The 23,832-nt window shown below is 34.0% G+C and overlaps 3 protein-coding genes across 3 annotated transcripts in view; 1 reads left to right on the forward strand and 2 right to left on the reverse strand.

Annotated features, from left to right (window-relative positions):
* LOC109713884 (NAC domain-containing protein 35) lies at positions 10,151 to 11,882 on the forward strand. The gene is made up of 3 exons (XM_020238162.1): positions 10,151 to 10,505; positions 10,657 to 10,940; positions 11,292 to 11,882. The coding sequence occupies exons 1-3, from the start codon at positions 10,337 to 10,339 to the stop codon at positions 11,703 to 11,705; spliced, it is 867 nt and encodes a 288-aa protein (XP_020093751.1). The 5' UTR covers positions 10,151 to 10,336; the 3' UTR covers positions 11,706 to 11,882.
* On the reverse strand, positions 14,092 to 15,442 carry LOC109713885 (chitinase 11-like). The gene is made up of 3 exons (XM_020238163.1): positions 15,145 to 15,442; positions 14,877 to 14,988; positions 14,092 to 14,658 (listed from the first exon to the last, which is right to left on the reverse strand). Exons 1-3 carry the CDS (start codon positions 15,422 to 15,424, stop codon positions 14,283 to 14,285), a joined length of 768 nt encoding a protein of 255 aa, XP_020093752.1. The 5' UTR covers positions 15,425 to 15,442; the 3' UTR covers positions 14,092 to 14,282.
* LOC109714652 (probable serine/threonine-protein kinase At4g35230) overlaps positions 18,410 to 23,832 on the reverse strand; it is a 26,281-nt gene continuing 20,858 nt past the window's right edge. The window contains exons 2-10 of the mRNA XM_020239348.1: positions 23,613 to 23,832; positions 23,352 to 23,487; positions 21,973 to 22,106; positions 21,472 to 21,577; positions 21,021 to 21,106; positions 19,803 to 19,991; positions 19,307 to 19,471; positions 19,082 to 19,195; positions 18,410 to 18,924 (exon numbers count right to left, since the gene is read on the reverse strand). Of these exons, the coding sequence (XP_020094937.1) occupies positions 18,670 to 18,924; positions 19,082 to 19,195; positions 19,307 to 19,471; positions 19,803 to 19,991; positions 21,021 to 21,106; positions 21,472 to 21,577; positions 21,973 to 22,106; positions 23,352 to 23,487; positions 23,613 to 23,832 (1,405 nt within the window). The 3' untranslated portion in view covers positions 18,410 to 18,669. The remainder of the gene's footprint in view (positions 18,925 to 19,081; positions 19,196 to 19,306; positions 19,472 to 19,802; positions 19,992 to 21,020; positions 21,107 to 21,471; positions 21,578 to 21,972; positions 22,107 to 23,351; positions 23,488 to 23,612) is intronic.

Here is a 23,832-nt window from a genome sequence, read left to right on the forward strand (position 1 = left end):
ACCAACTGTATTAAGTATGGTGGGTCCGATATTTTGTATAAATATAGCTTATTAGATTTAATTTCGCATAAATTTTACACAACATATCTATTGCAGAGGAGACTTTCTAGTATTCGTGGTCGTGTGGTGGATAGAGTGACAAAAGCTACGGGCCGGGCCAAATAAGGCCCGGTCTGCCCTGTCCTGACCCAGTATTATTACTATTTTTTCAATTTTGTTACGAAGAAAAATACTAAAGCTTAGTTTGGTATTGTGGCCTATCTAACGCTGTTAGAAAAAATGGAGTTGAGAAAAAAATATATAGAAATATGTTTCTGCGTTCTCCAGTAAAACCGCAGAAAATATATCATAACTGACTCGATATACGGAAAGCAATATTACGCACAGAAGCAAACAGAATACTTTTCCAACTTACTTTCTCACCGTACATAACGTAATCTCTCCGCAATCTCAAACGAAGTATAAGAATCTGTTTGGCATTGCAACTCATGTAACACTGATAAATAAAATAAAGTTGAGACCCGTAGCAAATCCAATATAACGGCAGTAGGATTTAATGATCCCACTGTATATAATTACAAGAAAGGCCTTACGATCTTTTTATATTTTGTTCCCATAATGTTGACCCCAAAATGGGGTCAACGAATAAGACGTAGAAGCACCATCCTCTTCGTCCGGTGAGTCAGGCAAGTGGGCCCCCTCCACACTTCCGTACAAAAGTGGACCCCACCTGCAAAATTCCCGAACGGTGCCACGTCATAGGCTCCCGACAAGTAAACAATAACGGCGGTGGGGAGGGAACGGAAACTATCGGCGCAGTTGATTGAAGTCGTCGCGTCCTCCCCATCCCCCGGAAGACTTCTTCCGCGCCTGGGTCGCTGCCGTTGACTCCAGTCCAGTCTGCGCTCCCCACTACGGAGGAAACTTGGCAGAAGGAGCAACACAAGCACAAGCAATCTTTTTTATTTGGAATTAACTTCGTACGCGTTTCCTACCTACATAGTAAATAATAAATATATTTTTATAAATTTTAATTTTTATATATTATTTTTATAAAAATTTTGATATTTTCGAATATATTCCTGTCGTTAGAATTTGTTAGAAAAATTCAGTTAACCATAAGTTAAATAATTAACATGGTTAGTTTTTGACATTTTTATCTCTCCTATTTGTGACGACAAAATTGAAAATATAAACGGTTCTCTAATGGTAATAAATCAAAATGACATATTTAAAAATATAAAAATTTTTACAGAAATAATATAAAAAGGTTAAACTTTATAGGAATATATTTGTCATTCACTATATTTGTAGAGAGATATATAAAATTAACCCTTTTATTTTTTTAATAAAAAAATAGTAAATAAATAAATAAGAAACCAGAAAAAGAGGACTTCATTGAAAGCTGCTCAGCACTATTGTGTCAAAAAGGAATCGTGCATTTTATTTTTTCGACGAAACTGTAAAAAATAATATTTAATTTGACTTATGAAAGTAAACAGAAAATTTTTGGTCCCTGCATAGAGCCTTTGGGTTATTAATTAGCTTAATTTGTGTTTAGTGTTGCGTCACAGCCTTTGGGTTTTGAAGTGGAGCACTAACTTAGGGCTTTGCTCCAATAGGGCTACGGTTTATGATAAAGTAGGGCGGATCAAATTGTATTTAGGATATCAAATCATCTCCAAGTCATCACATGAGACATTTTATCTTTGAATTTTGGGATGCCATTACATAAGATTGGAAGAAATGCCAGAGGGAGGTGTCATTAATTAATGGACGATTCAGATAAAATTCTGTTTCTAATTTCAATCTTAAATGCCAATATTACGGAAATGTACTTGAACCTAAGCGAGGCTGATTTAGTTGAATGTTAACCAATGATTAAAGTGCCGTGGTATGGAATTGTATCGAAAATTTATCGATACGGTACATACGGTGCATGCCAGACTGTACTTATACGTGTCAGTCATAAAAAAATATATATATATATACCGATATATAATTGCATAAAACTAATTGCTTATTATATATATATTTTTATCAAGTCTTTTGAACTTTGTTGAGAAAATTATTTATTAATTTTTAGAAAAAGAGAGTTTTGAATTATTTCATCTATATGAGAATTATATCGTGTCGATACGTTGATACAGCTTGCACCGATGGACACTGAAATTCTTGATGTCGACTCAATGAAAGTTTTTCTCATTTTTCCGTAAAGCCTTTAGGGTGTAAGAGTAAAATATTTACCGGAAGAAAAGAATGAATAAATTGAACATAGTATCAAAGTGCTATTGTTTTTCACAACAGCTGTCAGAGAGCAATGTTTTAGTTATTTGTTTGGCACATTTCACAACAATAAAAGAAAATTAAACGTGTTCTTTCATTGATTAAGACATTTTGGGATACAATATTCCAAAAGGCTATCACCTGCTATTCTTCACCCAATAAAAAAAAAAAAAAGAAAAAAAAAATCAAGCGCTTTACCACAAATTAATATCAATATTTCAATTTACTTTATTAAATTGAAAACGAAAAATCTACACATCTATATTTTGTTGATTGGCATTGTGTTTACACCAAAGAAGATGGCATAATTTTCGTGGTTTGTTAAATAATAGTCAAAAAAAATTGTCTTATGTAATAATGTAATTAGCCATCAAACTAGAAGCTACGTATAACTAACTTTTAGACTTCATATCAAAATTGTGCACTCAATGACCCTTGACTTGTTATATTTGATGATGCTAATTTCTAACTTTTACTTGGTCCAAAATATATTTCCCAGGACCACTCCTAGGCAGTGCTTGGTTCCAAAATAAGGGCGGAATAAGTCGTTGTTCCCTTTTTTGTTTCCAGACGTCGTGTTTGGTACTCGAGAACAGTAGTTCTCGGGTTCTGAAATAAGCTGGTATAATATTAAAACTGATGTTCGAGTAGGACTACTATATTATTATGAGTATTGGCCTTTCGTACTCATAAGTTGTTTTCGATGATGGTGCTTCCGAATCGACGATCCACTCCGTTAAATATAATCTAGAGTATTTGAAACTTCTAGAAAATAAATTTCGTAATTTTTTGAAATCATAATAAAGTCCATCACGCGGGCATAAAATGAACGGTCAAAATCGGACGATGTCTTAAAAATAGATGATCAGATCTTTCAATTTAAGATTGGAGTTATTGATCTTTATCTAGATAGTGAATAGAATTTTCTATCAAAAATTCAACATATTCGGATTCTTTTGCACCGTTAAACTAGCAAGTATTCCATACCGGCCGTTAAAAATTGTCAATTTTGTGAGCTTTTGATCGTAAGGTAAATGATGTCGAAAAATTATAAAATTTGATTTCTAGATGTTTCAAATGCTCTAGATAACGTTTAACGGTATGGATCGTCGATTCGGAAGCTCTATCATCGAAAACAACTTATTAGTATGAGGGCGATCGTACTGATAATAGTATAGTAGCCGGACTCCCGATGTTCTACCAATTTTCCTAAAGTAAGTTTGTTGTAAGGTGAGAACAAGATTAATTAAAGTTTAAATTTAATTTTAATTATGGTATTAAATTATTAATTAATCTAATTAATATATTTAAATTATTATTTATTGCTTAAATAATAAAATAATTTATTTATTTATTATTTATAATTAATTATTAATAATTGAATATATGTATCCATAAACTTACTAATATTTATATTGATCAACTATTAATATTTCTATTAATTTTTTTTTACTAGTTATCTAGCTAAAATAATTTACTAACTAATTAAAAAGTCAATTTTTTATAATTAATTAATTAATTAGTATAATTTTATTATCTTATATAATATTTATAGCTAATAAATTTATTAAATTATTAAATTATTTTTAAGTAATATTTTAATGTTAATTAATTAGATAAAATAATTTTAAGTTAAAATTATAACTCTTATTCCGATTTATCTTATTCTTAGGAGCAATCCAATTTTAATCCTCCGAATATAAAATTGATCTAATTCCTGTTTATATATGAATTTGTATCTATTTCTGAAATAAACGGTTCTTATATCCGAACAAAATGCAGCCTTTAACTATTATCTGGATTTTGTTTTTTTTTTTTTTTTGAGAAAAAGATAGCACGCTACCCGTTTCATTCATTAAAATGGTAAACTCAGCTACAGGGGTGAGGCAACATGGCCTCGGGGTTATCTGGATTTTGTTAAATGTGAGAATGGGTCTACAATTTTGATGCTTCGCTATCAAGAGGTCACGGGAGTAGTCTATGCTTACGACAAAATTTGGTTGTGAGAATTTTGAGTCTACATATTCAGTGATCAGAGTCAATCAATTTGACTAGCAATAGCCACGAGAACTGGGAGGGTTTGGAAAATATTGTCCAGGTCGTGATAAGAGAACACGAGATATATTGGGGATGATTATTATTCGTTGATGCTTCGGTCATCAAGCATGCAATTACATCAGAATCATTTATCCGATGCTGCATCACATGTATATTCGGTTTGGGGTTTGATTCTTTCGCCGAAAATAAAGAGGAATGAAGTGATTTTCGACAATGATCACTACAACAAAAACGGTCTATAGTGACACTTTTAAATATAGGTACATGTCAAAAAAGTGCTGCTAGCTAAAATTACCGACACTTTTAAAAAGTGTTGCTATATGTGGGGTCGCTAGGTATATAGTGACAGTTAAAGAGTGTCGCTATAACCTAAAAGAGTGCTGCTAATTTACCAACACTTATTTAAGCATTTAGCAACCGCCGAAACACTATCTCGTTGGCTGCGGTGGCGGAGGAGGACGACAGGAAAGGCTCTTCGTCTAGAATGAGTGAAGAGAGAAGAAAATATGGTAATTAATTTTTCTTTTTTTTTTCTGTTTGTAATCGGGCCAAATGGACTGGATGTGGTGGGTTGAGTAGAGTAATCTTTTATTTTTGGTTGGATTGGGCTTTATATTTAGGCATTAGTAGATGTTTTTTTTAAGTTTTAAGATAAATGGGACACTTACTCAACAGTGTCCCAAACATGTGTCTCTATAACCTAATTCTGTTGTAGTGAATATATATCACTTTTACTTGAAACTCAAGTTTTTTAAAATAGTGTAATTAATTTTAACCCATCGTAAGTCAAAGTCAATTACAAGAAAAATAAAAAAAAAAAAGAGTAAACTTTAAGTACCACCCCCTGTGGTCTCGCACGTTCCCACTTTAGTGCCCTATAATTTAAAGTTTATCATATTAGTGTCCTGTGGTTTTATTTTTATCTTTTCGTCAGATTTTCCGTTGATATTTCGTTAAATTATATACAAAAAACTTCAAATACTCCATCTAGGTTTATCGAATATTCATTTTACTACCTTTTAGTTTTAACTTTTGTCACTGATTTAACGAAAAAAATTAGTGCAATCAATAATAAAAAGATAAAAATAAAACCACATGGTACTAAATTGATACACTTTAAATCACAGGGTACTAAAGTGAGAAAGTGTGAAACCACAGAAGTGATATTTGAATTTTTTTCAAAAAAACTGAGAAAAAAAAATATATATTAATTCATCTCTCGCACCTTCAGTTTTTACGCAATTTACTTTCTAGTAATAAATAGCTGAGTTACATGAGTTACTAAGCTATACAAAGAAATAATGAAGAGAAAATAATTTTTAACTGAAGTCAACTTTACTCGGAAGTCTACTTCAACCTAGCTAAACTTTACGTTCGGTAAAACAAACAGACTTTTGTTATATTTATGCTTAGATATATAAGATGAAAGCCCAACCACCATGTTATAATCTATTTTTAGCCCCCGTTTATTTGTTAAGAGTTATTTAATACTATTGAGTCAAAATACTCTTGCGACTTTCGGTGGAACAGTAAAAATTATCATAATCGAATAATTGCTATATATATATACATGTTGTGATGTTCTTTTTATAAAAATAAATAAAATATTTTTCATCATACTTTTTCATCATACATAACATGTTGTGATGTTCTTTTTATAAAAATAAATAAAATATTTTTCATCATACTTTTTCATCATACATAACATGTTGTGATGTTCTTTTTATAAAAATAAATAAAATATTTTACATCATACTTTTTCATCGTACATAACGTATAATCTTTATATAATACTCAATGAAACTGGGCACTATTTGACACATGCCACTATATTCTTTATCTCAAATTTAGATTCGTCATTAGCATATGAAACCAACAAGTATTCATATATGATTAAGGAGTTTGATCATGTTGAATATAGATATCAAAAACACATTTATTTGATAATTTAAGCTTTAGATATAAATAATTATTTTTATTATTTTAATATGATATTAAAGCAAAAAGTTCCGGAATTCTCAAGCTCAGATGTAATTAATATCAGTCTCGAAAGACACATTTTTATGGATTTTTTATAATAAAAAAATGGATAAACCTAGTTTTAAAATATTAGTTTTTTAATAAATAGAATGTAAGATTTACATTCTATTTAGAAATTTCAAACTATTAACACGACAAATTAATTATTTGAGGGTGCACTAATTAGAGTTGCTGGTTTACAGCTAATTAACAGTGTGGTTCGAAGATGGTCGGGTCCAAGTAAACTCCTAGAATCACTAGATTGACACGCAGGATTAGATGCATGAACTTGAATTGAATGAGATGAACATTCAACCATTGGATTTTCTTATGCGGACCCTTAATTAATGTCGAAAAATAAAATTCAAGATGTCGCATCCATCTCTAGTGAAGTAATGTTTTCTCATCTAGAATTGAATTTTACGCAATCTGTTACCTAGTTTGCCAAAGAAAGCTATCTAATAAAAAATAATTTGCGAAAACCTATAAAATAACTAACTATATATATATATCTAGTGCGGTTAACTAAGAATTTGATAATTAATATCCGAAGTTCAAATTCGATAGCTAGTTGTTTCAAATTTCTAACTGAATTTATTTATTAAAATTCGATAGAGTATGCAGATAGCTTGCCGTCAAAGTTTCAAAAAAGAAAAAAGCCGTAAAATACCCACTCATGTTTGTATATATGTAGATCACGTAAAAAAAGAGCCAACTGCTGAAGAATAAATACTGATTTATGTTATGTTACGCTTAGCTGCTCATGTGACATGAAAATTGCACTCATAATTTCGTGAAATGAAGAAAGTTTAGAATTGCCTTCGGTATTAAATTAATAAGATCGATCTGATAGAAAATAATAAATGTCAATAATTATCAAGAGAAATTTAACTAGAAATTTAACTACGTAACGTGCGTGAAGAAATAATAATCGGGGATGGAACTATATATATTGAGCCCCATGGTGGTCGTGTCTCCTCTGAGAATCTTAAAAATTACATATCAACCCCTAATAAGTAAAAATTCGGCATAATAAACATTAAAATATTATAAATTCTAGTCTTCAGGGATCAAACTGTTGTGGGCCTTCTATAAAATTTTGTGGTATAAAACTTGTGGGTAGAAAAGTTCTTTATAATCATACCTATTGAAAAAAAAAAAAAAAATTGCTGAGAAATTTTCTATTGATTCATTCAATTATTAACAAATTTCGTAACTTGAAAGAACATCATGCACAGTTTTGACTTTGAACAGCCAAAGCAAATTTTCTAAAGTTTTTTATTTTTTGTACATCTAACTTTGGTTACAATTATAATAATATTTGTTAAAACAAATATGTTATATATTTTTAGCCTCTCCTGAACTTAGATACTCGCTTCATCCTTGATAATAATATATGGAAGGAAAATGCTACGCTGGTCATCTGATTATTATTGCACTTCGAAGAAGCTTGCATAAGTCTACATATATATATAATCTTCAGAGTCAATTTTATGTACTATTTTAAAATTTTCTTTCTTTGAAAGGACCAGCTTTTTAAATTTGGTATTACCACACAAATGAGTCGATGCTTCGTTTTCTGATTAAATACCACTGAAGCTTCTTCGCAAGCAAACTTAGTCTCTTTTTTCTTTTTTTTTCTTTTTTTTTTTTTTCTTTTGTTCCGAGGCTCAGGATGCCTCACTCATGTAGCCTAGTTCATCCTAATGAATAAAGCAGGTAGCGTGCTATCTATTTTTTTAAAAAAATTTACTCTCTTTTTTTTTTACTGTGCACAAACAATGGCATCTAACTAAATAAATAAGTAAACAAGAAAGAAAGATATTTTACTTGTTACAGTGTTCTTCGGGGTTCGAAGTTTTTTTCTTTTTCTTTTTTCTATCCAATAGAGTTTAATGAACGCAAAAATGTGCCCATGATTTATGTTTTATAAACATGTATAACAAATATATATATATATATATATGTTCTACATCAGACAAATATAAATATGACCTAAATATTAACAAATAATAGAACAGAAAATTCTTATACTCTATATTCAAGCTAAAAACTAATAGTTTTTTAACTGTCCTTATCAATTTTTTTTAGTATTTCAAACTTAAAAAGCTCAAATTTTTTAATGGAATAATATAAACTTTATATTTTAATTTTGGATATATGTATAACAAGTAATTTCCTAAATAACAACTCACTTTTTCTGAATTTCACGTACTACAATTTAGGGTAAGGTACTCCTATATTACTATATATATTTGAAGTGACATGATAAAATATTCATGGGCCATATAGCATGCCCAAATAACACTTTATCCCTCTCAAAAAAAAGAAAAAGAAAAAAGAAACACATTTATTAAAAGCAATTGTATATCTGGTACCTTTAAATACAATCTCTGAGAAATTTATTGATTTCACACTTACGTCCGCTCTTAAAAATAAATAGAAATAAAATATAAATTGTACGAATTTTCGTACTAATATTGTCCCACATATTTTTTGTTTATTTATTTTTTTTGAGAGAAATATTTATTGTCCCACGTGTTAACAATTAAAAAAAACCAATTATATATCACATCTAAAGTACGACTCACAAACCATCTAAAATATAAAAAATATAAACCCAATATTAGTCTAACCAATTATAAACGCATTGTGGACTATTTATTATTTTATTTTATTAAAAAATAAAAAAAATTATTTATATATTTAAAAGAGATGGTAGATCTTACGCCCACATAGTAAAATCATAAAAATATAGTCCCTGAATAAAAAAGGTGTAAAATATTTTAGGCCAATATTTTACTTTACATATGCTACTTATTTTACTTTAAGAACTAAACTTATCTAAAAATATAAAATAATTAATTTGTGTGTCATGTAGGGAGGCAAACGGATCCGGGTTGGTGGAGCTCATGCCCCGATCCGCCCCGACGAGCGATCATGGAAAAAAATAAATACATTCGGGGCGGGAAACGGAGTAAATTTTACGATCTAGGACCGATTCAAAACAGAAAACAGAAAAAATTTTGACCCGTCCCGAATCTGTTCCGAATCCGCTCCGCCATGATCCGCCCCAAATCCGTCCAGAAAATTATTTATATTTTTAAAAAATATCTTAAAAAATAATATATTTATAAAAAAAAAAATTTGAGAAAAAATATATTTATAAAAAAGTTCAAAATACAAATAAATTAGTATCCTCATTTCTAATGTATTTGAAATTTTTGAATTTTGTTTTGAATTGTGAATTATATTTTTAATTTTTATAATTGATATTATTAAAATATATATATATATATATAATATTATTAAAAAATTATTAATTTATATTTTATAAAATATTAATAATATTATAATTTTATAAAAAATATTTGTTGGCGTGGCGGATTCGGGGCACTAGCGGGAGACGGGTTACGAGGCATGACGGATTATGAAATGTATTTTTTAATCCGTCACGAATTCGGAGCTGGATTTGGGACGGGATTTTGCTAGTTGGGGCGGGAGCCCTCCCGCCCCCAAATCCGTCCCGTTGCATCCCTATGTGCACAAATCCGTCCCGTTGCATCCCTGTGTGCGTGTGCCTACGTGTGTGTGTGTGTGTGTGTGTGTGAATAAGGTTTCATCCAATTTGGCCTCAAATTTCTAAGAATAGTACACGGAGTCAATTCGAGTGAGTTAATACACCTTTAAAAAAAAAAAAACATGTCCCTGAATTCCACATTTCCACTATACAGCTTCCTCGATCCCTTTGTCCTACTCCTACCACATCTTTTCTCATTTTGGCTTTCCACACCCCCAAAGTAATCTTATTTTTCCATCTTAAACCGTGTGGACCCTCCAAAATTATTCTCCATCCCTGCCCCTCTATATAACCTCCCAAGCGTTCAGAAGCATTACCAAGCTCATAGGAATCTAACAAATTAATTATAACACTTTAGAATTGAACAAGAATCTTCGAGGGATCCAGTACTTCATGGAGAAGAAAGGTGGCGTCCAACTCGACCTCCCGGGGTTCCGGTTCCACCCGACGGAGGAGGAGCTCATCGACTTCTACCTCCGCCGCGTCGTCCACGGGAAGAAGCTCAATTTCGACATCATCGGCACGCTTAATCTCTACCGATACGACCCCTGCGAGTTGCCCGGTACTTATTTGTCTGGTTATGTTATGTTAAATTATATGAAATAACCGTTATTCTTTAAAAGGTTAAACTATCAGACAGACAACGATTATAAAATCGGTGAATTTCTTGCTGAGGATTCGTTTATGATGAATTGCGCGGTTTCGATTGATAGGGATGGCGAAGATAGGGGAGAGGGAGTGGTACTTCTTCGTGCCGAGGGATCGGAGGAGCGCGAACGGGGGGCGGCCGAACCGGACGACGGAGCGGGGGTTCTGGAAGGCGACCGGGTCGGACAGGCCGGTCCGGAGCGCGGCTGACCCGAAGCGGCTCATCGGACTCAAGAAGACGTTGGTGTTCTATCAAGGCAGGGCCCCGCGGGGTATGAAGACTGACTGGGTCATGAACGAGTACCGTCTTCCCGACGATTATACGACGACGACAGGCACCATTCCCAAAGTAAGCATATGTTATCTAAATTCCTTAAAAGATTCTTCATCTTTGTATATGGACGTCGATTATTAATATGCATAAAATACGTTTAATATTTATTATACGTATAAAACTGAGTTTTTATTAATAATATACAAAATTACTCTTCCCTAATATCACAAAAGAGAATCGAAATGAATCGATAATTCACAAAAGATGCAAAATTTCGTAACAAATAGTGCGATTTTGTGAATTGATAGTACTTGATTAGAGATCATACTTCTATGAAACACGGTAAATTTAGTGGCGAGTGATCATTCTCATTTTAGTGAGAAGCTAATTTACTAATGACAAGAACGAAAACACTTTTAACTGCAGGAGGATATAGTGCTATGCAAGATATATCGAAAGGCGACATCACTTAAAGAGCTGGAGCAAAGGGCTGCGATGGAGGAGGAGCAAAGAGCAACCGCGGAGGAAGGCGCGACGCAGTTGCAATTGTGCTTCGACGTCGGAGACACTTTGTCGTGCGACGGTCACGAAAACTTCCCGATATCCTCGACCCCGCCGGAGGAAATCAACACAAAGGAAATGATGAATGAGGGGATGAAAAGGGAGGTCGAAGTCACTTCCGCGTCGTCGCCGAAGCAATCGGTGTACCTCCCGGAGATTCAGGTTCCGAGCTACAGCTTGGAGTGGATGCAAGACCCTTTGTTGGCCCAGCTACGTAGCCCGTGGTTAGATCATTGGTCGCCTTATGCGAATATGCTTAACTTTCAATTTGCTGATTAACTACAGTGCAAAAAGAAAGCTTATTAAGCTCTTTCTCAAAAGAATGTAGATCGAGCGCATGCTGATCTTTGTTTCTTTTTTTTTTTCCCTTCAATTTTTGAGACAACTTTGTAGTTTGTGTATAGTAATGTAATGGCAGGTTTTATGTTAAATTTGCTCGAGGTTTGGAATCTAAAAGAACATTTAAACCTTGTTTGAATGCACAAATATCTAGTTTGATATATCTTTTTGATTTCTTCATAAGGCTTATAATATTTAGCAAGCATCTAAGTTTACATTCTATATTCGGTTTCCATTTTATTTTTTATAAATAAAAGGAAAAACTTTAAATACTCTCCTTGTGGTTTCACTCTTTCTTACTTTAATACCCTGTGGTTTAAAGTGTATTAAGTTAGTACTCTGTGGTTTTGCACATTTTTACTTTAGTACTCAGTGGTTTAAAGTGTATCAAGTTAGTATCCTGTAGTTTCGCATTTTCTCACTTTAGTACCCTGTGGTTTAAAACCACAAGGTACTAATTTGATACAAAAATAAAACCACATGGTACAATTTAATACAAAAATAAAACCACAAAGTACTAACTTGATACACTTTAAACCACAGGGTACTAAAGTGAGAAAGCGCGAAACCATATGATACTAAAGTGAGAAAGTGTAAAACCACAGGGTACTAACTTGATACACTTTAAACCACAGGGTACTAAAATGAAAAAGTGCAAAACCACAAGGGGGGGTTTTTGAAGTTTTTCCTAAATAAAATAAATCATCTCCTAAGATGCAGCTTGGTTAGATATAATTATAAATGCATTATAGTTGGAAATGCAGCAGTTGTAACTATATGCGTCATTTTTAGTTGGATGTAGTAGAAAATGTTGCAGCTATAAATAATTTGTTTGGTTGCACGAAATTGAAAAATAATTTTTAAAATTTTTTTATTTTATATGTATGATGGAGAGATTACCTCTGATATAAAAAAAAATTGTTTAAAAAATAATTAAGGAAGTAAGCGTATTTTTTATTTAAAATTACTCCCTCCCATTGCTGCAGTTGAAACTGTGGCCAATTTGGGCGTAGTTTCAACTACTACAGTTGGGACTCCTCTTGCAGTTCCTACTGGAGTAGTTGAAATTAAATATATGAAACCAAACACCAACTTACATTTATATACAATTAGAACAATAGTACAGTTGCAACTATCTGCAACCAAATAATCCCTAAGTGAAGGATGAAATTCTACTAAATCATGAATGGTAAAATCTTTCAAATCTTAGTTTTCAAACACACACAAAAACTAAAAAAACAAAATCAATAAGTTATCACTTGCTAATTTATTCTCTTATCCAAATAGGATCTTATTATGCAACTCTTCGAACAATCGAATTTGTAAAGCCAATTTGGAGAGTCAGTTGCGCCTGAAATCTGAGCTCGGCCCAATAAAAAAAAGTTGCATGCAACCTGGTCCGAAAAATTATTGGACTCAATTTATGTACCAGCCCAATAGGGCCCAAATCATGAACCGCTCTAGTCCAATTAAATGGCCCATGATGCTGGTGTCGTGGGCCCAGATTCTGTAGAACACTGGTTAATCTTTTTGCTACTTTTAAAAAAAATAAAAATTCAGGATTTTTAATTTTTTGATAGGCCCAAGGACCCACCGTCCAGGGACCAAATTAATGAGACAACGAACCAGCAAGACTTGTACTCCGGATATGTGAAATAATTATTATTTTTCAAAATCTTCAATTATCAAAAAAATAGTACTTTTAATATTTATATATTTATTTTCAACATATTTTAGTAAATAAAACTGAAGCAATTTAATTAGTACACTACACAGACAACTTACGTTGTTTACGGAGAAAAGTAACTTTTTTAAATTTGAAAATCATATGGGCCATAGGCCAATTAAGGAGACATTTGGATTGAGGTAGTTATAGTTTGGTTAAAAGTTAAGTTTGATAAGACTAAAATATTGATCGATCTTATCAAAAAATTACTATCAAGTTGTGAGCTAAATTTTTAATTTTTCCGCAAAGAATGAATTTGTACCATTTCAAAGAAAATTATTCTATATACTTTAAATTCATGATTACCTACTTAATTTTCTTGATATACTCCTGATTGATGACAAAATTAATATTTCTATTTTTAATCAATTTAATTTACGGTAGAATTGCAACTCCATCAACCTTGCACTTTTCACAAAAAAAATTGTTTGTTAGATTTTTTTTTCTTCTTTTTAGAGAGAGAAAGGCAGTAGTACCCTATTCGTTTCGTTCAGTTTTTTAGAAATGAACTTAGGTAAAAAAAATGTGAAACAAAGTAAACTAAAAACATACAAACTATCAAGTTTTTAATCAGCTGCGAGAGATATCTTATACTACTTTTTTCTGAAAAAGAAAAGCGCATCTTATTTTTTCAGAGCAAATACAGAGACTCTATCTAGTACATTTCTACTTACTACTATAACTTTTCTCGGACTAAGAACGCATAATACGACTAATATGTAGGCTAACTATCACTGTTACTAAGCCCACATAACTTTATTTAATTTCATAGCTAGAGACTCCTTAAGACTCTAGTTACCATAAGGCTTTTGGTTCAAACAACCAACGTTCGCGCCATAGCTCACACCCAATATGTCACAATATTTCTGGTAGAAACCGACCCGATCTTTCTCTTCGTTCGTGCTGAATCCTTTACCGCATTCAAGCCCTCCGTTGATGATGTTGGTGGTGACACCGTACCCGGGCGCCCGCCCCGCGGCAGAATCCGCCGCCGACGGCTTCCACCGCCCGGTGATCACGTCGTGGCACGACGGCTTCTGCCCCTGCGGCGTCATCCAGAACCACATCGCGGTCTTAAACGAGACTACGGGGTCGGTCGCAATCAGGTTTGGATTGTTCACCAGGTCTTTTCCAATTGCCTTGCCCGCCAAATCGTAGTTGTACTTGCTGAAACATTAATTAGGATCATCATAATATTAATCGCATGTTCCTGCAAATATGTAAAATTGCACAATAATCTACCACAGTATCTTCGAAAAACTTTGCCAATTTTAAAATTTTGAAACGTTCGAAAGTCGACTTAAAATGATTCATAGTTCATATAATTAGTTCCGTACGTTTTTATCTTCTAATTTAAAAGAGGCTACAAATTAAAATTTGCTTACTGGGTTAGTTGGATCGGGCCTCGCCCGTAATATGGCGGATCTGTTTTAGCACGCTCCTCTTTCAAGCAATATCCCCAAGCGTATGGTCCATCCGGGGCACTCGGCCACCCCCCTACACGCATAAAAGCACAAGGAGTTTAATCACCTATATGCATCTAATTAATTAACTATAATGGCAATTAATGAAAGAAAAAGTAGTAATTGATCAGTTGTTTAACTAATCAATCATAAACTTATCAACAACATGAACCAATTAAACGAGGCCGACCAGTTGTTTCGTGTGACGTTTGTCCGAAAAACGCCGCGAGCTCCCTTTTACGCGTAACCAAATCACCGGTCGTCCCGAATCCTCTGAACGAATTCGCGGCTTGTACGAATGCATCGTAAGTGTAAAAGCCCTTCGCAGGACACGCAGCGTCGTTGCGGTGCTTCAGCATCTGGTTGAAGAGGGACTGAGTTATTATAGAGCTCACACTCTGACCCCCAACATTTGTAGCATAACATAGCAGGAGTGTTAAGCTCAAGAAGCTCACAATGAGAGTCCCCATCTTGTGCGTGCTTAGTTTGCGGATGATGTGAGAGACGGTGAATGATTCAGATTTTATAGGGGAATGGATCGCGGTGCGCTTACCTTCCAGGTTAGTACAGTCGCAGTTCTCGTACGTACGTACTTACTATTTGTTTGCAGTAAATAAGGATCTATTAAGCTTACTGGGAGGTGACTGCATCGTGGGTCGTGCGGTGGCCAATGTTGACCGAGTTTGAAGAGTCCTAAGACTTTTGACCGGTAGTTCTTTTCGGAAATGATAATAATTAATAGAATAGTTCGCAACATATCATCATCTAATTTCATATTTATTTTGCTTTAGAATTTACGCTACCCACTTAATAAACAGTGGATGAAATTGTCTTATATATGTTGAAAGGATTATTTACAGCTTATATTTATATGGCTTCAAAATTGATGGCAATAGTCCATCATGTGACGTTTATATGGCATTAAATTTCGGATAACCACGTGAGAGGCGATAAAATAAAAAAAGTCTCATATTTGGAGTTATTTCCATCAAAATTTTAATTTATTTTTTCTATCCGGTATATATTTTATATTGCATAATATATATTAACTAATTTTGTTTTAAATTATGAATGTATTTAAAATATGAATACGAAGATATGCAGAGGTGTTGTTATCTAGATCAGGCTTTTTAAAGCCGAGGAATCGATTCTTTGTTTGTGCTTTTTAGCTAAATAAAAGAGAACGCATGCTCTCAACTTTTCATAATCGCATGCGGTATAATAATAATAATAATAATTAATAATAATTAATAATAAATAATGTGACGTAGAAGAGTTGGATGCGCACGTGGTGACGCGGCGACGTTTCGGACGCAACAGCGTCGCGTAGGTCGCGCCGGGACTTCCAAGCCCACGCTGTCCGGCTGTCACGTGTCGTCACGATTTGGTTCGGTGCACCCGCAAAATGAAAGCGCCTAAAAAGCCTACAAAAGCGTAGAACGTGGCATTCTTTTTTTTAAAAAAAAAAAAAACTTTCCATACATATCTTTTTATTTTAATATTTTATAATTTAAAATATATTATTTTAATATTTTGTGATTTTTTTTTTTCGGCACTTTTGTTAATTCTTTATTAAATTATATAAAAAAATTTCAAATACACCGTATATAGTTTATTGAATATTCATCTTAATATCATATAATTTCGTTTTTTTCTTTCCGTTATCGTTAACTCTTTATTAGATTATATAGAAAAAACTTCAGATACACTACCTATGGTTTATCGAATATTCACTTTAGTACTCTATGATTTTAACTTTCTTATTAATTTAATGGATAAATTAATAGAGAGGATAACGAAAAGAGAAAAACGAAATCACAAGATACTAAAGTGATACACTTTAAATATCAAAATATTAAAGTAGAAAAATACAAAACTACTGAAATGGTATTTGAGGTTTTTTCAAAAAAAAATTTAAAATACGACAGCCACATAAAAAATATCATAGTGCTCCATTATATTTAATTTTTAAAGTTTATGTATTTTATTATAATGTTTAAAAAAATGAGAGATGTGATTGACTATGGCATATGGTGTAGCTGCTGTATAAAAATAAAAAATGTCTTAAAATTTCTTTCCTTTTTTTTTCAAATAAAATCATTATCCTTAGTCCCGCATTAGACTAGCAAGATAGGAGGCCAAAGTGTAGAGTTGCGTGTTGCGTATGCATTATTTTTGGCATTTTATATCTGATAGGCGATCCCTTTCATATCTAGCCACTTTTATTTTGGCTTATTGTATCAATTTCAAATTTGTGATTATAAATTAATAAATTTTATAAAAAAAACTCTCTATCGCATTGATTATGAGTTTTAGAGTAATTTGTCCATAATTATACCTAATTATAAATAATTGTGTGGTATTGTGCGAGGATAACAAATTTATTTTTCACGAAAAAATGACTCCTTGTTTGTTTATAATTTAGTTTGTGAATGCGTTTTTTTTGTCTAATTAAGTTTATTATTTTTTAAATTTAATATTTGATGGATCTCATTTTGATCTTAATTAAAAGTAAATATATAGTATATTATTTTTCTTAATCTATTTTCTATTTTGTCTAAATTATTGCGATTTTTTCGTTTACTATTTGTGTAGTTTAATTTATTTTAATTAATTAATTTAATTTAGTGCATATTTAATTGTATTTATAATATGTGCGAGCAAAAGATCTTTAAGTTTATTTAAAAAAATATAGATAACAAATTATCGAAAAAATAAAAAATATATTTAGTTTTTAGATGAACTGTTGTCATGAATACGGGTAATCATGATAATTTCTTTAAATTAGAATGATCACATTTTTAGAAAAATTCTTATGTAATTAAGGGTAGGAGGAAGAGTAGCTATAAAATTAACTTTTTTTTTTTAACTAAAAGTCCCTGGTCAAAGAAAGTTTAGGATATATATGTTATATCTATATTATTAGTGTATAAATAACAGTGTGCTGTATATTATTGGTGTGTCTATAAATTGCAAAATTGGAATCAGATGAACTCATTATGACACATCGAATGGATTCCAAACAAAAAGGTTTAAATCAGGAAAACAGTGTTAATGAGGCTTTGTATCAGATGCCAATTTAAGAGGTATCCTTGTGATAATATATAATAAAATAGCTTTCTCAAGAAGCATTAAGGCTTCGTTTGGGATCGCGGAGAGATTGCGTTACGTGTGGTAAAAAAATACGATGAAAAAATACTTTATTTATTTTCGTACGTAATATTGCGTTACGCATATTGTGATAAACTGGTTATGATATATTTTCTACGGTCCCACCGAAGAACGCAGAAGCATATTCCTATATGCATTTTTCTTAATTTCATTTTATCTAATAGATAGAGCTCAATACCAAACTAAGCCTAAGCAAGCCTGTACGCCGCTATTGAAAAGCTTACCACATTTTGTAAAAATGTTCGAAAATTGTTCCACACTAAGCAAACAGTAACACTATAAAAGACCAAAGAAATACTCAAAAAGAGTAATCCACTTGAAGATTCCTATCGACTTTACTTGTATGTTCATGTACACGAAGCTTAAAGAAAAAAAAACAAAAATACACCCAATAAATCGGAAACCAAATGCATTCAAATAACAAAAGCGCTTTCTCTATGATACAACTTTCCCGAGAGGCTCCCTAACCAGCGAATATAACACATCCAAGTTAAACCTCTCGCTCGTCCACGAAGAGAGGCAAATTTTGGGAATTGCTTGCATCTTAAGGGCCTTTGGCGCTTTTTTGCTGCTTCTCTTCTAAACCTGCAGCCTCATTCAACATGTCCGCTGCATCGTCGTTCATATTCAGCTTGGCAAGGGCAACCGCCTGCATGTAGAAAGCCGTCGGCCAGTCCGGGTATACACACTGCGCTTGCATTGCATCTCGGAGAGCAGCGTCGGGTTGGTCGCACATAAGGTGGCAGAGGCTCCTCCTCGCATATACTGTCGGCGAGACCATCGTTCCCACGTCAATGAACTGCAGCAAAAAGCAGGTTGCAAGTTGGCATTAATTATCACTGCAGATGTAGAAGGTTCTACTTTCTGGTGTAGAGAAACTACTACAGAAGCCTTGGAGAACCATGAACCTTCAAGGCGAAAGTCGTTTAAAGGCGTAGATACAGAAAACAAAATACCTGAGTGTAACACTCAATAGCAATCTTGAAATCTTTATCACGGAAAGCGAAGTCCCCTCTTTTCCTGGCGTCCAGCATATCCCTCATTTGCTGTGTCCACTCTTGGAATGATAACTGATGCACCCAGAAAGGAAAAGGGACATAGGCAATGGATTACTTTTACATCAGTAACTTAATTATGGCTCACTATATTCCATAGCTCTAGACGAAGAACTTTATATTCACCTCATTGGTTCCTTCGTCGTCTTTGTAGTGCGTCATTATTAGAATCTGATGGATGGCAGTAAGGTCCATTCTGGAACAGGCTTCTCCGAGAGGAGACAGAGGATGCTGAGGAGTAGGAGGAGCTTCCTCATGCTTTGGTATCCCGAGCATCACATATGATGGCACCTGCTCCAAAATTAGCAATTATTGAAGAACAAGACATCAATTATATATAACCTTTCTGTACCAATTTTATGAAAATCTCCCCTATGTGAAAAATTCTATCCACATTTCAGTTTTAGGAAACATAATAGTTGGGACATCTTCACCCTTTCCTTTCTGGCACCTATTTGATTCGATTTGCAGGTTTAAATTCTAGGTGCCAAAAAGCCCAGCTCTTTAAGAAACTCAGAATACATTATCCGATTTTGTTTATACTTATAGAATTACACCATACTGTAATTTTAGGACAATCCCATACATAAAGGTTAGAGGTTAGAAAACAGTTACAAAGCACCTCTGATTTAGTCTGTAAAGGTGCTAGTATGGAAACCAGCTTCTTTGTGTTGGGACGATCCCTGGGTTCATATTGCAAGCACTGAGAAGCAAGATCTACAAGAGCAGTAGCCTCTTCTGTTGAGAAATTCCCCTCCAGATGTGAATCCATTAATGTTAGCATGTGTTTATTTCGTATCATATCAAGGGCCTGCATGCAAAATCTCAATTTGTGAATCTTCAAAGGTCAAGATTTGCCAAATGTGGTAATGCAAGCACGGTTCATAAGGTTAATTGATATTAAAGCATCAAATGAGTAATCGTTCGGCACAACCTCGCAAACAATATTGCTCCAACATATACTTTTCCTAACAAGTGATAGTGAGAAGATAGTGGAAGTGACATCATTTACTTCAACAAATAAGCAACTAGTTGAACAAGAGAAAAGGAGTACCTACAAAACACCAGCTAACATACCAGACAGAAGCTAGGACCTAGATCCTTCATCATAGAGATCATGTAATCAGTCATAATGACCTAAATCAAGTTGAACTACCAAGGACTTGAGCAGAATTATGTGGACCGAACTCAGCATATACAAATTGCTGAGAAATAAAAATCATAGATCAATGAAAGATCCAGGGCAAAATAGTTCTAGCAGAACCATAAGCCTGTAGATTACATTGCAAAAGCTTTTTACCTATAGCAAATATACGTTTGTAGCAAGCGTTGATAAGGCACACCCCAAGAGGGCACTATTTATAACTAAAGAATATACTGGTTCCACTAACATATACAAATAATATTTTACCAAACAATACCCTATGGGCACGTTTAGTTCACGGTTTGTAATATTTCAGTAATCCTACATACTTTCAATTGAAAATATTCAAACCATTATAAGATTATCAAAGGTAAGGAGGTATTCTCATTTCTCATTTCCATACTTGATGCGAATCATTAATAATATACTAGTTCTTAACAACCTCCCAACCCAAATGGCTTGATTAGTAACGAACTTGTCATTCCACATATAAAATATACAACATTTTCAAAATATTACAAACCTTGAACCAAACGGCTCCCATAATTTTTCATATTGACTCGAGAAGGTTTATCTCAACAGAAGAAAAAGGCTCTACAAATGAGCCCCACAAAGCCCCAACTGCCCCTTGCACCAAAAATTTGAGATATAACCAAAAAGCAGATTGCATAAAACTAATAGATGTAGAGAGCGTACATGACTAGGAGGGATGCGCTTTCCACTAAGAAGATCCAAGAGTACAGTGCCAAAGCTGAATATCACACTTTCTGGAGTTACCCTGCCTGAGAAGACAAAGTTATCAACATTAAAATTTATTAATTCCTTTTTTCTGATCATACTCTTTGGTAGATTCTATATTTTGCATCTCCAAGATTCAGAAGTTTCATGACCGATAATTGCTGATGCCTAAACAAAAGTGAAACCTTCCTGTAGCACTTCTTCCCCAACTAATAATAGAATAGTTCAATAAAAGTTGAAGGAACGAAAGTTGCACAGCAACGTTTCCTCACACAGAGCCCAGTATCTAATTATCATGGCCATCTGAACCAATCACTAGGTCTGATTTCAGATGAAGAGAATACAATGAACACTCTGCTTTCAATATTGATTATGTAAACCTGGTTGTGACGGTAAAAGAAATAAGTACCATTTCGCAGGTATTCTGGAGGTGTGTAAGCTAGATTTGTGCTATAACTTTTTCCATCTCTACTGTTCTTCATAAGACCGAAACATGAAAGTCGAGGATCACCATCCTGCATAAAGAGAAAATTAACAAGTTGACTAATTAAAAGTTGACAGGCAACAATAGCAGTCACACCGAACAACAGAAAATATTAAGTACTACTCTACTCCAAAACAATTTGTCACAACGGTATGCATATAAATTATAACACAACTCCAAAAATTATAGAAAATGTCATATGAGGCGAAATATTTCCAGACCTGATTCATATCAACAATCGCAAGGAAAACAACAAAGAATCAGCAGTAAAATCTTTATTACCAGCCTTACCAAATTAAGTGCAGTCAGGGTATAGAAAGAATAGTAATAGCTCAAGTAATTATATACTATAGACCAAACTGTCAATCATCTGATGAAGATTACCATTTAAATAAAATTTGTACAAAAAGAATATATATATATTACCTCATCAAAGAGAACTCTATATGCATTTAGGTCATGATATAAAGGTCGTCCCTCATTACCACAGTACTCCAGTGCTTCAGCAATATAGTATGCAACTCTTAAACGCATAGCCCATTCAATCGTTTGATTTTCCCCTGTACAAGAAAATCGATAAGCAGTTAAAGAAACAAAAATAATATGCATGTACGGCCAGAAGACTTGGAAGATAAGTTTAGACTGTTCTCGTAGTACTGTGAAAACATGCGGAAAAATTTGCTAGCAATATCAGTGTAATTTATTTGGAGGGCTTCAATATGCATGGCAACAAGCACAAGAACATTTAAGCAGAAAAACAGCATAAATTTTGTCATGACATAACAAAAACACAATTATTATCAAAGTAATAGAAACAGTACAAATAGTATATATGTACCATCTTGTGTTTGCATAGAGCGGCATCTGGCATAATGTTTACATCTTCAAATTGCTATTAAAGCTTCTCTTCAACATTATTTATATCTTCAAATTGTTACGTGGTTTACTACATGTGCTTTTATGAGCTTCCTCCAATTTATTGAACACGAAAAAGATTCCAACCTTCCCAAGTTTCATCTAGAAGCAACATTTAACATATAGATTTGCTCATCATTAAGCCTCTATTCACTATGCCAACATGTCTTACTATCCTTGTCAGCATTTAAATCATCATCAAACTATTCTTTTGGCAAGATGAATGCCAATTCTGCACCATGGATTACACACATCAGGTAATAAAGAGTCATGTGCTGCGACAGCAACGGTCATTCCTTGTGCGCTAATCATGAAGATTATACTCATACAAAAAAGCCCCTTTTGGCAAAAAGAAAGCCAAGGTTGTCTACATCCTGCCCACGCGGCCACGACAACGACAAACACAGGATTCGCGAGAATATAATCGTGCTCCAATTGTGCAGATTATTAGCATACAAAAACCCCTTTTGGAAATAAGATCTATAAGGTTGTCGAGATCCCGCCACGGCGACGACAAACCCCAGATTTGCGGTAGTGCGGCATGCTAGGATATTTTTTAGGCTACTCAGCTACTGCAAGCAACAATTCACAAGAAAACAACCAAAATTAGTGCAACAATCGTGCTCCGCTCACTTTGCATGGACTAGTTACTTACGACTTAAACCATCAAATTATCCGAAGAGGCCCAGCTAAAGCCTGATCAACAATGCTCCTCGAATGATCTGAAGCTACCGACCTTTCTTAACCTCAATCAAAGAACACCGACTAACAGTTCCCTTTTCCAGTAAAACATATCCTCATATGATCAAGATCAACCAAATTCGATTTAAATATATTCTTAAGCACGACAAGAGTTCGAAATCGCGATTAAATAGGAAGTGGCTACGTACAGTGGAAGAGATGCTTGGCGAGTGTGTCGTTGGGCATGTACTCGGCGACGAGAAGCCTCTCATCCCCATCGCAGCAGTATCCGATCAAGTTCGCCAATCTCCGGTGCCTCAGCTTCCCCACTCCCCACGCCTCCTCCTACAAACCCCACACCTCTCATAAAACCCTAATCGATCAAATCAATCAACCAAAACAACAAAAAAACAAAAACAGAAACAAAAATTAGATCGACAAGGAGCGCGAGAGGAGGAGGAGGATCGAACAGCGAACTGCTTCGGCTCGGGCCAGGCCAGCTTGGTGAACTTCTTCACGGCGATCCATCGGCGATTCTGGAGCCGCCCCTTGTAGACGACATTGGGCGCCTTCTCCCCGCTCTCGGAGACGATGTTCTCGGCGCTGAACCCGTTCGTCGCCGCCCTGAGCTCCGCCAAGGAGAACTCGGCGAAGGCGGGGACCCCCCCTCCCCCTCCCCCTCCCTCCCCC

This window comes from Ananas comosus, linkage group 8, assembly GCF_001540865.1.
Source record: "Ananas comosus cultivar F153 linkage group 8, ASM154086v1, whole genome shotgun sequence".
Lineage (NCBI taxonomy): Eukaryota > Viridiplantae > Streptophyta > Magnoliopsida > Poales > Bromeliaceae > Ananas > Ananas comosus.

What these genes read in the sequence shown, in the direction of transcription:
- LOC109713884 (XM_020238162.1), top strand. Translation starts at nt 10,337, where the DNA reads ATGGAGAAGAAAGGTGGCGTCCAACTCGACCTCCCGGGGTTCCGGTTC. An exon ending in CGACCCCTGCGAGTTGCCCG is followed by an intron (nt 10,506 to 10,656) that starts GTACTTATTTGT and finishes TTCGATTGATAG; the next exon opens with GGATGGCGAAGATAGGGGAG. An exon ending in CGACAGGCACCATTCCCAAA is followed by an intron (nt 10,941 to 11,291) that starts GTAAGCATATGT and finishes TTTTAACTGCAG; the next exon opens with GAGGATATAGTGCTATGCAA.
- LOC109713885 (XM_020238163.1), bottom strand. Translation starts at nt 15,424, where the DNA reads ATGGGGACTCTCATTGTGAGCTTCTTGAGCTTAACACTCCTGCTATGT. An exon ending in AACGTCACACGAAACAACTG is followed by an intron (nt 14,989 to 15,144) that starts GTCGGCCTCGTT and finishes TTATGCGTGTAG; the next exon opens with GGGGGTGGCCGAGTGCCCCG. An exon ending in GGCCCGATCCAACTAACCCA is followed by an intron (nt 14,659 to 14,876) that starts GTAAGCAAATTT and finishes TTAATGTTTCAG; the next exon opens with CAAGTACAACTACGATTTGG.